This window comes from Ovis aries, chromosome 3 (genome assembly GCF_016772045.2).
Source record: "Ovis aries strain OAR_USU_Benz2616 breed Rambouillet chromosome 3, ARS-UI_Ramb_v3.0, whole genome shotgun sequence".
NCBI classification, from domain to species: Eukaryota; Metazoa; Chordata; class Mammalia; order Artiodactyla; family Bovidae; genus Ovis; species Ovis aries.
In genome coordinates, this window is record NC_056056.1 from 6,184,724 (window position 1) to 6,200,240 (window position 15,517).

Below are 15,517 nucleotides of genomic sequence, written 5' to 3' on the forward strand. Positions count from 1 at the left end.
AAACCTGCACACGGAAACAGAGATTAGCAAGCAAGAGTCAAAACCAGACACAGACAGATAGACAGGGGTTCTCAGGCCCTTAACCAATGGGCATGTCTGCCCTTGGGTTCTGAGAAGACCCATGTCCTTTCTGCTCCAACTGCCCAGGTGGGCTTCCATTTACAACCTGCAGAGAGGTACCTGAGCCCCTCCCTAAGGCCCTCCCTTGCCAGCACCCACCTGGGGCTCCCGAGATCCAGGGGGACCCCATCCTTCCGCCAGCTCACGAGGGGCCGGGGGGCACCATCTGCCTGGCAGGGCAGCAGGGTCGTCTGGTTCACGGAGGCATTCACTGTAGGTGGTCCTGGCTGGATGGTGGGCACCACTGGAGGAGGGGCACAGAGGGAGCAGGTGCTGGGGGTCCGTCGCTCTCCGGAGGGTGGGCAGGGCGGGTGGGGTGGGAACACTCACTGTGGACCTCCACGTGGAAGGCCAGGCTGGTGCTGCCCGCCGCGTTGTGGGCAGTGCAGCTGTAGTCACCGCTGTCGGCCGTGCTCAGGGCTTGTAGCTGGAGGAATCTGCCCTCCTCGGGGAACTGGGTGTGGGCATCTGCCTGGAGAGACCCCCCCAGGATGGCAGACCCTCATGAGTGTGAGCCAGCCCCCCAGGCGGCAGGGTCACGGAACCAGTGGGACTGGCCCGCAGCCCCTGCACTTGTGCCCAGCTGAGGACTCTCTGGGGAAACAGGCTCCTTTGGGAGGGAAAGGCATCCTCCCTGGAGCTCCGCCTTCGGGCCTGTTGCAGGGGGCTCATGCTCAGAGCAGGAGCTGGAGCCTCCCTCAGATCTACAATCCTTGAATCCACAGCCGCAAATGGGCCGCATTTCAGGGGTGAGCACAGAGAACTTCAGGAACGGGCCCCAGGCCACACAGTCATGAGGCCTGGCTCAGATAGGCATCAAAAGTCCTGGGCAAACCTTAGCCTTGTCTCAGTGGCCCCATCACCAATATGAGGTAATAATAATATAACAATTTAACAGGGTGGAGATATAATTTAATAATCAGGAGAGCAGGTATGCACAGTGCTGGCACCGAACAGGCTCCTGGCACCTGGGAGCTAGTCTGCCCAGGGTCTGGGGCCCAAAAGGGACAGAAGGCAGTGCCCCAGGGTGCCCAGCCTGGCACCCACCTGCAGCAGGATGCCTTCTCGGTGCCACTCGATCTCCGGTGCTGGGTCTGCCTCCACCGAGCACTCTAGAACCAGCTGTCCCGGGGCCAGGCCAACCACAAAGCGGGGGCCATGGGGCCCAATGACATTTGGGGGGGCTGGTGGGGCAGGCAGAGAGGGCATGAGAGATGGACTCACCTCTGCCCTGTCTCATCCTGCCTTCCTCTCCTGCCCCATACCTCAGCACCCCATACCTTGAACTCTTATCCGGAAGCTCTTCTCAACTTCACCAGCAGGGCTGTGGGCCAGGCAAGTGTACAGCCCAGCATCACTCACCTGGGGATGGAGCAGGGTGAGCAGCTGCCTCTGGCCCCAGCCTGCCCGCCTCCTGACCTGGCTTTCCACTTACACAGCTAAGGGCCCAGGACTCAGACTCAGGCCTATTGCCTGCCACCCGACCTTTGCCACCAGCCCATTCTCCTCTCTAGGACTTTCCTTCCCTTTTACTGCCTCACCCTTATTTCAGGGCTAGAGCAGAGCTTGCCTCCTCCAGGAAGTCCCCCTTGACTGTACCAGTTTTTTTCTGGTTGGGCTAGGGATTTATCTGGTTTCCACATCAGCCTTGGGTCAGACCTGACTGGGGGTTCCCAAGGGCATGGCTCCAGGCCAAGGGGGTCGTCTTCACATCCTCACACCCTAAACAAAAGTGGAGCTTGGCCGAACCTTGCCGAGTGCCGCTGGGCCCCGCCCCTCCCCTCCGCAGCCTCCTCCCGTGGCAGCTGGGGCAGCCGCACCTGCACACCCTCCACCCGGAGCACCCGCCTGGCCCCTTGGCCATCCTCTGGCCTGCTCAGGGCCTGCCCATCCTTGTGCCAGGTGATGTTGGGTGCGGGGGTGCCCCGGGCATCACACAGGAGTTCCAAGGGGGTTCCAGGGGTCAACAACAGCTCTCCGGGCTGGCCTGAGTCCTCGATGTAGGGGGGATCTGCAAGACACCCCACCCTGGGTCAGCCTTGGGGGCCGTGCCAGGAGCACTGGAAGCTGGGGCTCATCCCCTCCCCCACCACCCAGATGCTGAGAGCAGGCGGGGCTGCAAACAGGCAGTGGTGACCGTGTTACTGCTGCCGCTATTTAGCTCTTCACTCATGTCCAAATCTTTGTGACTCTATGGACTGTAACCCAGCTGGGTCCTCTATCCATGGGATTTCCCAGGAAAGTGGGTAACCACTTCCTTCTCCAGGGGATTTTCCCAACCCAGGGATCAAACCCATGTCTTCTGCATTGCAGGCAGATTCTTTACCATGGAACCCCCAGGGAAGACCTGGTAATGGTGTTAGAGGGTCCTAAAAGCATCAGACTGTGGGCTCATCTGCCTGGGGCAATTATCTGTGCTTTAAAACCAACCAGGAAACAGTATGGAGATGCGTCTTTTCAATGTGGCACAGCTCTTGCAAAATCTTGTGCTTGAGACCCAGAGCCCTGAGACCTCAGTGGCTTTTTTCCTGCTTTACAAGGTTTGGGTGATGAGACTGGGGGGCACAGCCCCAGGGGAATGAAGAGTCTGGGCCCCCAGCCACTGCAGCCAGGTCAGAAGACCTGTTCCCTACGCCCCAAGCCTCTGGGGTGCATCTCCCTCACTACCTTCTCCATTGCTTCCCCCCACCCTGAGGACCCCCTGCCACCCCCAGCCCAGAAAAGCTAGCACTGGGGGCAGGCGACTCACCCATCACCATCAGCTGAAAGTGCCTCCTGGCTTCCCCCGCCTCGCTCATGGCCACGCAGGAGTAGGTCCCCGCGTCCCCCGCTTCCACTGCCTCCAGCAGCAGGCCAGGCCCGTGCTCCAGGCTCTGGGGCAACAATGGTTCCCCATCCTTCACCCATGACACGAAGGGCAGGGGGCTTCCCCGGGCTTCACAGGGGAAGAACACCGGGGAGCCACGGACCACTGCCACGTCATTCTGGAACTCAGCCGGCTCCAGGACAGGGGGCACTGTGCAGAGCCAAAGAGTGAGCACAAGTCAGTTCATTTGCTGCCAGGTGGCCCCTGGGCCTTTGCACAGACTGTAACTATTGGCCAGAGTGCCCTTCTCCCAGTCTATTCCTTCTCATCTCCAATCCATGACTTAGACCTCACCTCCTCCAGGAAGCCTTCCCTGGAACCCCGAGGCCAGGTGAGGTGCCCCCTCAGTGCTCCCTGGCATCCTCTCCTTCCCCTGGCATCACCAGTCGCCTGGAATTTTAATTTCTACAGAGCTGTTTCCCTCACTGACCTCCTAGTGTCAGTGGCCACCTCTGCTCACCGCTGTATCCCAGGTGAGGCCCTGGCACACTCGTGTCCGAGAACCACTTGTGAGATCAATGAAAGTGACTGAATGAGCCAGAGGCTGTGTGTGTGCCCTGCCTTGACATCCCTGAGGGCCAGCCCTCGGTTCCACTCAGAGGGGAGGGGCAGGGACGGGGCCTTGATTCTCACCCCCGAGGCCAAAGGACCTGGTAACCCGCCCCCTGCTCCGTACCGTGCACCCGCAAGACGAAGTGCCTGTTGGCCACCCCTGCTGGGCTCGCGGCCACGCAGGTGAAGGTGCCCGAATCCGCTAGCTGCACCTGGGAAATCCTGACGCCCTCGAGCAAAGGGAGGGACGAGAGTGCGGGGGAGAAAGAGAGAGAGGGACTCAGAGCCCGTTCTCTTCCATCCCGTCCCCAACAGCTCACCGGCCAGAGGGGCAGGGCTCTGAAACATACACCTGACCAGGTCCTGCCTCTGCTTAAACCCCCAGAATGAAGCCCAGACTCCCCACCTCCACCCCTGCTGCCGTCTCTGCCCAGCTCACTCTGCACCCAGGCTTCCTGCTTCCCAAATTCTGAAGCTCCACCATCCCTCCCCAGGGTGGCCTGCTAGTCCCACCCCTTTCTTCTAGACAATTCCGCTCAGCTTTCAGGACTCATCAGACATCTCTACTCACTGTCTCCACGCCTGAACCCCACTGTCTGTTGAATCCCCTTTCACCCTGACCACTCCTCCTGAGTTGCCTTTGTCAACGTGCACAGTGACTCTGAAATGTCTGTTGTATCCACCCTAATGCTGGCAACCTGGGCACAGCCCGCACTCGCTCCCCGGGGACTGCAGCCCGTCCTGGCTTCCAATACCACCTGTTTGTGGACCATCTCCAAGAACCTATTTCCTAAACTCCCAACTAGAGTATCCAGTGCCTGGTTTTCATCTTTCCTTATGTCCAAGAATGTCTCCAACCAACATGTGGGAGGAGAACCCAAGTCTCAACCCTCAACCTGCTCCTCCCACTATGGACCTGTCTCAGAAAATGGAAACTCAGCCTTCCAAGTTTCTCAATAAAGAGCCCAGAGCCCTGCTCAACTCCTCCCACCATCTCTCCTCTCTCCACGACACCACTAGCTGGACCACCACCACCACCTCCGTCACGGGGCTCTGACCCAGGCCCCCCCACCGCGTCTCACCTGGATTATGACTGAAGCCCCAGAAGACCTTCCTACTGAGCTCTCAGCCCTACAGTCTGCCTACAGTACAGTCTGCCATCCACTCTGCAGCCTAGGTCACAACCCCAAAGAAACGAAAGTAGAAGCTCAAGTGGATACTACGGTGCCCACAGCAGCATTATGTTCACATTTCCCAGCATTATTCACACAACTGCTGACACGTGGATGCGATCCAAGTGTCCGCTGACGAGTGAGCGCATGGCTAAAGGAAATGTGTTCTACACACACCATGGGATATTATTCAGCCTTAAATATTAGGGTGGAAAGTTTGACACAAGCTACAGCGTGGATGATCCCTGGGTCGTGAAGATCCCCTGGAGGAGGAAATGGCAACCCACTCCATTATCCTGGCCCCATGGACAGAGGAGCCTGGCAGGCTCCATGGGGTCACAAAAAGAGTAGGACACGACTTAGCGACTAAACAACAACATGGACAAATCTTGAAAACTGATGCTAAGTGAAATAAAGCTGTCACAGAGGACAATTATTGCATGATGTCACTTACACGAGGGACTTAGAATAAGGCAAATTCACAGAGACAGAAAGTACGATGCTAGGTGCCAGGAGATGGGGAGGGGGTGGGGAATTGGGTGTTTAATGGCTCAGAGCTGCAGTCTGGGAAGATGCAGAGGTCTGGAGAGGGAAGATGCAGAGGTCTGGAGAAGGATGATGGTAGTGGCTGCCCAACAGCATGAGCGTCCTCAATGCCACTGGACAGTGCGCTTACAGAGGCCAGATTCTCTGTTATGTGTTCAGTTCAGTTCAGTCACTCAGTCGTGTCCGACTCTTTGCGACCCCATGGACTGCAGCACACCAGGCCTCCCTGTCCATCACCAACTCCTGGAGTTTACTCAAACTCATGTCCACTGAGTCTGTGATGCCATCCAACCATCTCATCCTCTGTCATCCCCTTCTCCTACCACCTTTAATCTTTCCCAGCATCGGGGTCTTTTCCAATGAGTCCACTCTTTGCATCAGCTGGCCAAAGTATTGGAGTTTCAGTTTCAACATCAGTCTTTCCAATGAATGCTCAGGACTGATTTCCTTGAGGATTGACTGGTTGGATCTCCTTGCAGTTCCAGGGACTCTCAAGAGTCTCCTCCAACACCACCGTTCAAAAGCATCAATTCTTCCATGCTCTTTTATGTGTATTCTACCACAGACACAAAAGTCGAGCCACATCACGAGGCCTCTCTGTTGAAAACCCTTCCAGGGCTCCCCTTCTCTCCTTAGGAAAACCCAAGTCTTTTGAAGCACTTACAAAGCCCTATGTCGCCTGACAGACCTTCCCTTCACCGACCCTCCAACTCTGTTCCTAGAACGCACAGCCACATGCCCACCTCAGCGCCTTTGAACCTGCTCTTCCCACCTGGAAGCTCTTTCCCGTGGAATGCAGTCACCTCCCCTTCTTACCTCCTTCCACATCTGCTCAGGTGTCATCTCTTCTGAGTGCCTACCGCCAGCCACCCTAAAATTGTGCCCTCCACGGCCACTTCCTACTCCCTTACCTGAGCACACATCTCTTATGACAGGTCGCTTTTATACTCATTTATTTACCATCCCAATTGCAGGAGCAGAGGCTTTGTCTTTGCTCACTGCTTCACCCCAGTGCCTGGAACTGCACCTGGAACAGCAAGCACTCCAGAAGTGCTGCTGAATGCGTGAAGACTTTGCTCAGGCACCTTCCTCCAGGAAGCCTTCCCTGATTTCTCCTACCAGGGCTAGGCTGAGTCAGGTGGAACTGGATGTCATCACCTGGATCTGTGCCTCCCCTACTGGGCTGTGAAAACCTGAGGGCAGAGGCCACTTTCATTTCTGGAGTTCCATTTGGATCCTCTCGTTCTCCTCGTCAAAAACTTCTATATATTTATATTGTTTTCAGTCTAAAAGCCATTCAGTTGTGTTTTTAAGCAAGCTGTTTGAGCAGGATGTCTGGGATACTGGCTGGTGGGCTGGGGAACCACTGCCTTACCGGAGGGTGCGGCCAGAGCTGTGGAGGTGGGTGCGGTGGGAGAGCGGAAGGGGCAGGCCGTCCTTGAGCCAGCTCACGTGGATAGGTGGGGAGCCCCGGACGGGGCACACCATGCTCACCAGATCACCAAGCCTGTGCACCAGGGTCCCTGCACCCTCTGGCCCCTGATCGATGGTGGGAGGCACTGGTGGGCAAGCGAAGAGGAGAGAAGGAGCAGTGATGGGGTCAGAGAGCTGGACCATAAAGAAGTCTGGGCACCAGAGAACTGATGCTTTTGAACTGTGGTGCTAAAGGAGACTCTTGAGAGTCCCTTGGGCTGCAAGGAGACCAAACCAGTCCTTCCTCAAGGAAATCAGTCCTGAATATTCGTTGGAAGGACTGATGCCGAAGCGCCAATACTTTGGCTACCTGATTCAAACAGCTGACTCATCGGAAAAGACCCTGAGGCTGGGAATGATTGAAGGCAGGAGAAGTGGGCAACAAAGGATTAGATGGTTGGATGGCATCACAGACTCAATGGACAATGAGTTTGCCCAAACTCTGGGAGATGGTGAAGGACAGGGAAGACTGGCATGCTGCAGTCCATGGGGTCGCAAAGAGTCGGACACGAGCGAGCGATTGAACAACAGCGACAAGAGCAAGGGGGTCAGGGGAGGGGAGGTGGGCTCCCCCCAGGGAAGTCCCAGGAGAGGGCACTGATACCTAGACCTCTGCCACTGCAATCACCACGTGGCAATCACCACACGGTCTTGGAACCACATCCACTCCCAGTGAAGATGACACCCATGGTGTCTCTCCTTTATCCCCTGACTTGCTCACTGTACCCCTGGAGCAGTTGTGCACCAGCCTGAGGATGAGGCAGAGGCCCAGAAAGGCCAGACGGGCCCGGCTCACAGAGGGGGCTTGGATGGGGGTTCATCAGGTGCCCCCCATCAGGGCCCTGTCTGCACCCTCCAGATGCCCCAGTGGAGGCCCCGTGTTGGCTGGGCTGCTGCCATCCTGGGATGGCTGTACTGCCTGCCTCTCCTCGCCCTCGGCTGCTCACCCAGCACGTTGACAGTGTGGAGCCTGGCATCCTCGCCGGCTGCATTGTGGGCCACGCAGGTGTAGGTGCCCGAGTCCGAGGCCCTCAGGCCCTTCAGCACCAAGGAGCTGCCATCCAGGTAGAACCTGTCATGGGGAGAGAGAGCCGGAGGCAGGTGTGTGAGGACACGCAGGCTCGCCTCCTGGGATGGGGAGGGTGCTGGCCGGGCCTTACCAGAGGTGGGCACCCATGCTTTCGTCCAGCGGGCTGCCATCCTTCAGCCAGACCACGTATGGGGGAGGCTCCCCGTCAGCCTCACAGTCCAGCTGCACATCCTGCCCCTCCAGGACACTGTGCTCCTGAGTGGTGCCTGAGCTCTGGATCCGGGGGGCCACTGTGGCAGGGGCTGTGGTGAGGCCCTGGGGCAGAGGCTGGGGTTGGTGTGAGGGGCGTGGGACACGGGAGGGGCTCAGGGTGCGGACATACCCAGCACGGCCACCACGAAGTTCTTGCTGGCCTCAGCCTGGGTGTTCTCGGCCACGCACGTGTAGGTACCAGCCTGGTCTGGCTGCAGGTTACTCAGCTGGAGGCGGCCCCCCCGGGAGACCATGCCACGTGCCATGCTGCTCTCTGCAGGAAGGAGGGGCAGGCCTGGACGTCACCTGCTCAGACCCATCACCCCAGGTGCCATCATTGGGCCCAGACACAAAAGTCACGTGACTCCCTGGGAGGGTGGTTGATCCCCACTCACAAGGCTTGAAACACCCTGGGAACCCTTGAATTACCCACCCTTTTCTTATGCTCACAGGGAAACTGAAGCCCAGACACATCACAGCCTTCCCCAGCCTGGGCGCCTTAGATTGCTCCAGTCCTTATAACCAACCTCTCCATACACCCTTCCACTGGGGACATTTCTCCCCAAGGGATCCCACTGCCTTTACTGTCTAGGACTTGTTCCTCTTCCTGTTGACTCTCAGGCCCAGCTCATCTCCCACCTCCTTTCCAATCTTTCCCTCCACCCCCGTGGATCACAGCAAACCAGCCACTCACTGACTTTGATGTGAGTCAAGCGAGGGGCTCCTCTGAGCCTCTGCTCAGGTGGCACACCCCCCAAGACTGGAATGCTTCTCCTTCGTGTTCTCCAGTGGCACCTCTGCCCCAAAGCCTTCTCCAGCTGCACCAGCCCAGGCTGATCTGCCCTCTCTCAGATCCTCATCTGTCCAGCCAGCCCTCCAGCACAAAATGTATTGAGCAACTACTACAAATCCAACAGTGAGCTCAGGAATCAAAGACAGGTGAAATGTGGTCCCTGTCCTCAAGGAGATCAAAATGCATCAGAGACAGTGGTACAGGCACAAGCCTGTGTGCCCGGCCCTGTGGAACCCGACGGAGCCTGGAGAGGCGAGGCCAGGCTTCTGGAGGAGGCGAGTCTCAGCTGAGACTGGAAAGTGGGTCTGAATCAGCCAGGTGAAAGTGGAGGTGGTTCAGGGAGCCCAGGGTGGGTATTTCAGGAAGGAAATAGCATGTGCCAGGAGCTGAAGGCCAGAGAGAAGAGAGTCCAGAGCAACTCCACTGCCAGGCATATATCAAAGAGGAAGGAAAGCGTACGCCACGCACTTGTACAAGAACATTCACGCATGCTATCCCTCACAGCCGAAGGTGGAAACAACACAGACATCCATCGACTGGCAGATGGACGCACAAAACGTGACAGATCCACTCAGTGGAACGTTCAACCATAAAAGTGAATGAAAAAAAAAACACGTAAAGAATGAGAAACTGACATGTGCGACAACACGGATGAACCTTGAAAACACGGTGCTAAATGGAACAAGAGGCCACGTGTTGTGATTCCACATGTGACACGAAGTGTCCAGAACAGGCAAATTTATAAAGACACAGTAGGTTAGGGGCTGTCTAAGGCTAGAGTGGCTATGAGTGAAGGTAATGGGTAAGGGATTTCCTTTGGGTGATAAACATGTTCCAAAATTATAAACAGGAAGGTCCTACTGTATAGCACAGGGAATCGTTCAATACCTTGTGATAAATCATAATGGAAAAGAATATTAAAAAGTGTGTGTGTGTGTGTGTGTGTGTATAGGCATGCATACATTCAGTTGTGTCTGACTCTGCACCCCATGGACAGTAGCCAACCAGACGCCTCTGTCCATGGGATTCTCCAGGCAAGAATACTAGAGGGGGCTGCCATTTCCTTTCCCAGGGGATCTTCCCCACCAAGAGATCAAACTCACATCTCCGGCAATGACAGGCAGATTCTTTAAGATTCTTTACCACTGAGCCACCTGGAAAGCCTACACACACACACACACAAACACACACACACACACACACACACACACATAACTGAATCACTTTGCCGTACAGCAGAAATTAACACAACATTGTAAATCAACTCTACAACTATACTACAATAAACAAGGAAAAATAAAATATACAGTTTAAAAAATGTTCCAAAATTGATTGTGGATATGCTCTGTGAATACACAAAAAACAACTCAATTATACATTTTAATTGGGTAAACTGTATAGTATGTGAATTGTATCTCAGTAAAGCTGTTATTGCGAGAGACAGACAGACACAGGCATACGCAAGGAGCTGAGAGCAGCTGGGTCTGTCTGGAGCACGGAGCAGGATGGAGCGGGGTGGGCCTGGCCAGTGGGCCCTGGCCCCGAAGGGCCTCCTGGGTTGTGGTCCTGAGGACTGCAGCCACGGAAGGATTTTCGACAGATAACTGACACCCAGCCCCGCCCTTTGCCATCCCTTCTGCCCCAGTGGAGCCTGCAGTGAGGCCCTGGACGGGGCCCAGGAGAGGAGTGTAGGGGCTGTGCCCTCACCCAGGGATGTGGACCACAGGGGCTGAGATGGGAAAGGCCAAGGGTGGAGAGCAGGGCTGGCCCCAGAGATGTTTATGTTGACAAGACGAGGCACCTACTGACTGATGGGCGGGTGGGTTGGGGGAGAGTAAGAATGGGGCAAGGATGCAGACCTGGATGGGGGTGACCAACAGCTGGGCTGGACAGAGCTGAGGTGCTGGAGGAGGAGCAGCTTTGGGGGCCAATGCGGAGCCCAGGGCCAGGCCAGCTGTACCCCCAGCACCCACTCTGTGTTTCTGTCCTGTGGACACAAACACAGGAGCCACCAAGCCCCCATGTGAATGGTCCTCAGTGTTGGGACTTCAAGGCCAACAGGGTTGAGAGACAAATGGGGGAACGGATCAACAAGGTGCTGCCAGCTTTTGATTTTGCCAAGCAAGTAAAGTTACAAACCCAACTATCCCCTTCTGCTTTCATTGCCATTTCATTAAATAAAGAAATTTGTTGTTGCTGTTTTAGTCGCCAAGCTGTGTCTGACTCTTTTGTGACCCTGTGGACTGTAGCCCACCAGGCTCCTCTGTCCATGGGATTTTCCAGGCAAGAATACTGGAGTGGGTTGCCATTTCCTTCTCCATGGGATCTTCCCGACCTGAGGATCTAACCTGTGTCTCCTGCATTGGTAGACAGGTTCTTTACTGCTGAGGTACGGAGAACCCCAAATGAAGAAATACTTGGCAGCAAAATGATAAGGACTGATGGACTCACCGACAGGTATCCTGTCCTTCAGCCAAGTGACAGAAGGTGCAGGGACCCCGGTCACATCACAGTTCAGGACCAGGCGGCTCCCAGCCACCTGGCTCACCGACTCCGTCTCTGGGTTCTCAAACGTCGGGGGCACTGCAGGAGAGAAGCCAGATTCCCAGCATCTTATGATTCTGCCCCCTACTTCCTTCCTCCTGGGCCGATCAGGGATGCCTGAGAAGCACTTCCCTGTGGTTAGGAGCTGACATTTTATGTTTGCCGTTGATGCAGATATGAGTTGTTTTATCCACAAACATAAATACCACCAGCAGCTGGCTATTTCAAAACATTTACAAAGCAGAGCCCAGAGGGAGACCACTTAGCCCAAGGATGGTAAATATAAGACTATTGCACCAGCAGGCATCAACCTATGCCAGTGCAGACATCACTAATTGATCCCAGCACTCTCCTGCTCAGCCAGCATGAAGTCATGCACCACAGGCAGCCACTGCCAGTGGAACACAGATGGCTGTGTTCAGGATGAAACATCTTCTCTCTGAAGGGCCAGACATCCCACCCTCTCCCTGTTCATCAAGGTGGCCATCAGGAGAAGGAGCTATGGGCTTTAAGTAGCAGCAGACCTGGTATCAATAATTTTCAGCACCGGTATTCAGGATGGTCAGGGTTGGATCCATCCACTGTCCCCGTGGGATGGAAGCTGCAGGCTTTGGCATCTGCAGCAGATAGCTGGTGTCTCTCTACCTGTCCTTCCCATCTCGCACAGGGTCACTCGGGCAGAAACTACATTTCCCAGTCTCCTTTGCAGCCTGCTGTGGCCAGCTGCTCAGGTTCTCTGTGTCTGCTCATTTCTGCTTCACCAGCTAGGATACAGTGCAATGTGTGTGTGCTGAATCACTTCAGTCGTGTCTGACTCTTTACAACCCCATGGGCTATAGCCTGCCAGGCTCCTCTGTCCATGGGATTCTCCAGGTAAGGATACTGGAGTGGATTGCCCTGCCCTCCTCCAGGGCATCTTTCTGACTCAGGGATTGAACCTGAGTCCCTTATGTCTCCTGCATTAGCAGGCAGTTTCTTTACCCCTAGCGCCACCCGGGAAAGCCCAAAGATGCAATGCAGACAGAGGCAACCCTTGGTGAATGGGAGATCAATAGGATGGAAGGATCTTGGTCCCTAAATTAGCATTCGGTAAGTCCAGAGCTACCCTCCAGCCCAGATGCTCACTTCTAGGCTTTTGGATGAGAGAGGTAAACTTCTCTCTTCCTTCATGCACTATATTTTGGGGTCTTTTTGTTACACAGCTGTCTTTTTCCTGACACAACATCTGACCACAAGAAAATCTGGCCAAGCCTTCATCCCTTGCTTCCCTAGGCAGTTCCAACAAGCTCTCCCTTCACCCCCAGCTTGAGCCACACCCAATGAAATGTCCATCTGTGTTCCACCATGGGCTGCTAGGGCAGGTGCCTCAGGGTTCAGGTGGGGAGGACATGGTCCCAGGACTCCGAGGTCTGCTCTCCTAGGGCTCTGTCCCAGTGCTCCCATCCTGGGCCCGGTGCTCAGCCATAGACAGTCATGGCAGACCACAGATGGAGCACTTTCTGCATGCCTAACAGGCAGGTCCTACCTTTGGCTCCTTTTACTGAAGGTAAATCTGAGGCTCAAAGGGACAAGGTCACTCAGAGCAAGTCATCAGTGGAGTCCTGTTCCGACTGTGCTCTCTTCAATTCCAGATCTCGTGCCCTAAACACTCAGCAACACACTTCCCTTTGTAGCCACTGCCCTTCCCATCCTTGGTAGCTCCATGTGCCGCCAGGGGTCCCACAGTGGTGCTCGCAGGCTGGTCCCCAGCTTACCCTGGACCGTGAGGCTGAATGCCCGCATGGCCTCCCCGGCTGCATTGCTGACTCTACAGCTGTATAAACCTTTATCCGACACCTGGGACAGAGAGAGCACGTGATGACAGTGTGCATGCGGCTGCGGTGGGCTCCCCCCAAACCTCCAGGCCCCAGAACCTTCCAGAGCAGGACTCCCCAAGTATACTGGTCATGCTTGGGAGGCCCAAGGGGAGATGGGACCTTCTGGCCTCTGCCAAATCCTAGAGATGCAGGAGGGATGAGAGAAGGTGGGTGCAGAGGACCCAGACCTCGCCCTCCCCTGGGTCTGCGTGTCAGCTGAGCTGGGGGAGAAGGTTCCCTCACTGTGGGGATGGAGCTGAACCCGGAGAGGGGGGCCCTGGGTACAGTTCAAGAGCAACAGCGAATATTCACCCAGTGAACACTCGTGGGCATCTAATCCACACCAGGGACGGGGGTGGGCAGGTGGAACTGAGTCCCCGGGAGTGATAACCAGAGGGGCCTGGAGAGGCTTCTGGATCCCGGGGAAACAGGCAGGCGGCAGGGCCCGGATCTGCTCGAAGCCGTTCTGTGGGTCACTGTTGAGCCAGACCTGGGATCCAGTGCCCTTTCCACATCTCCCGCCCCCCAGGCTGCTCATGACCTTGGACTGGGGTTCTTTAGGCCGAGGAGGCAGCAGGCCCCATATCCTGCCACCCAGTTGCCCGCCTGCCCCTGGCATACAAGGAGGTAACATCTCCAGGGCTGCCCAGGGCCGCCTGCACCTCCAGACAGCTCACCTGGGCATCCTGGATCTCCAGCCTCTGACCGCCCAGCAGAGCTTGGAATCGCTCTGGCAGGACCAGGGGCTGCCCATCCTTCTGCCAGGCCACAGTCGGCTCGGGGAGCGCGTCTGTCTCACAGCTCAGGACGGCCTTGTCCCCCGCACTCACCAGGACCGCATCCTGGGGTCTGCTGGGCGCCTGCCGGAAGGTGGGGGGAACTGGGGCAGGAGACGAGCCGAGTGAGGGGCCGAGGCCTTCCCTGTCTTCCCCTACATCCCTGCAGGTTAACCATCTATGGAGAGAAAGGGTCACACAGCAGACCCCACCCCAGGGGATTGCAGTGACGCAGGGGGCTGGACTAAGAGAATCCAGGCCAGCATACCGAGGACCTGCTGGGTGACCTGGGAAGTGCCTCTTGCCCTCTCTGGGCTCAGCCTCCCAGTTGGGGTACATGCATGCTGAGTCACTTCAGTCGAGCCTGACTCTTGCAACCCCATGGACTGTGTGGCCCACCAGCCTCCTCTGTCCATGGGATTTCCCAGGCAAGAATACTGGAGTGTGGGGCTCTGTTTCCTCCTCCAGGGGATCTTTCCGACCCAGGGGCTGAACCCTGCATTGGCAGGTGGATTCTTTACCAGTCAGCCACCAGGGAAGCCCTGGCACTGGGCTAAATGCTCACATACCACCATCTAATCCTTAAGCCAACCATCACCTTTTAGTGATGGGAGACTCAAGGCTCAGAGAGGAAGAGTGACTTGCCCAAGGTCACAGAGCAAGGAAGCACACAGCTGAATTTCAAACCCAAGGGCGTCTGAGTCTAATAACCAGGAACCTAACCCCATGGTGCCCCTAGACACCACTGCAGCAGACGGCACAGTGTGTCCCAGGCGCCGGTGGCCCCTCTCCTGACTGTGCTGGTGGAGGGGTGTGAGGCTGATGGAAGGAGTGGGGGACAGTGCAGGTGGGGGGACAGACGGCACGTACCCAGCACGCTAAGCTGCACCAGCTTCTGGTCTCTGCCAGCGGCGTTGAGGGCCTCACACATGTACATCCCAGAGTCCAAGAGCTGAACCCGAGTCAGCTGCAGGGTGTGGGTGCCTGCAAGGGGTGGTGGTGGCGGGGTAGGGGGAAGCGAGCGCTTGGCACCAGTGGACAGGCCCCAATCCCCAGACCCCATGCCCACAATCCTAAAGCCCTCCCAGACCCCCAATTCTATCCCAGATTTGGGGAGGCTACTCAGCTTCCCCATAGAGCCTCCGAGCTGGACCCTCAGCCTCATTTTACCCACCAGGCAGGAGGAAGAACTCTTCTCCCAGGGGGAGGGTCCAGCCGTCCTTGTACCAAGTGACCTCGGGGCTGGGGTGAGCATGGACGTCACAGGGCAGGGAGACGCTGCTGTTGAGGGTGGTGGTGATCTGCTCCGGGTTCAGACCTGCGATTCGTGGTGGGACTGTCCCCGCGGGGCCACCGAAATAAAGAAAGACGTGACAATACAGACTGGCAGGGAGCCGACGGCCACAGGGTGACGCACGGGGCCTTCTGGGGGTCCTGGCATTTCACCCTCCTGTTCGTCTTCCTCATCTTGTAGAGGAGAACGCAGAGCTCAGAGATCAGAGAGGGAGAGTCGTTTTTCCAAGGTCACTCAGCTGCT

General features: G+C 56.5%; 1 protein-coding gene across 7 annotated transcripts in view; it reads right to left on the minus strand.

Moving 5' to 3' along the window:
- The window catches only part of HMCN2 (hemicentin 2), a 172,512-nt gene that overhangs the window by 29,788 nt on the left and 127,207 nt on the right, over window positions 1-15,517 (minus strand). For all 7 annotated transcript variants that reach the window (XM_027966283.2, XM_042245526.1, XM_042245524.1 and 4 more), the window contains exons 58-73: window positions 15,155-15,316; window positions 14,851-14,964; window positions 13,882-14,084; window positions 13,103-13,184; window positions 11,256-11,387; window positions 8,142-8,285; window positions 7,890-8,049; window positions 7,677-7,801; window positions 6,632-6,815; window positions 3,663-3,760; window positions 2,870-3,136; window positions 1,941-2,131; window positions 1,401-1,482; window positions 1,168-1,304; window positions 451-592; window positions 220-364 (exon numbers count right to left, since the gene is read on the minus strand). In XM_027966283.2, coding sequence (XP_027822084.2) covers window positions 220-364; window positions 451-592; window positions 1,168-1,304; window positions 1,401-1,482; window positions 1,941-2,131; window positions 2,870-3,136; window positions 3,663-3,760; window positions 6,632-6,815; window positions 7,677-7,801; window positions 7,890-8,049; window positions 8,142-8,285; window positions 11,256-11,387; window positions 13,103-13,184; window positions 13,882-14,084; window positions 14,851-14,964; window positions 15,155-15,316 — 2,368 coding nt within the window. The remainder of the gene's footprint in view (window positions 1-219; window positions 365-450; window positions 593-1,167; window positions 1,305-1,400; window positions 1,483-1,940; window positions 2,132-2,869; window positions 3,137-3,662; window positions 3,761-6,631; window positions 6,816-7,676; window positions 7,802-7,889; window positions 8,050-8,141; window positions 8,286-11,255; window positions 11,388-13,102; window positions 13,185-13,881; window positions 14,085-14,850; window positions 14,965-15,154; window positions 15,317-15,517) is intronic.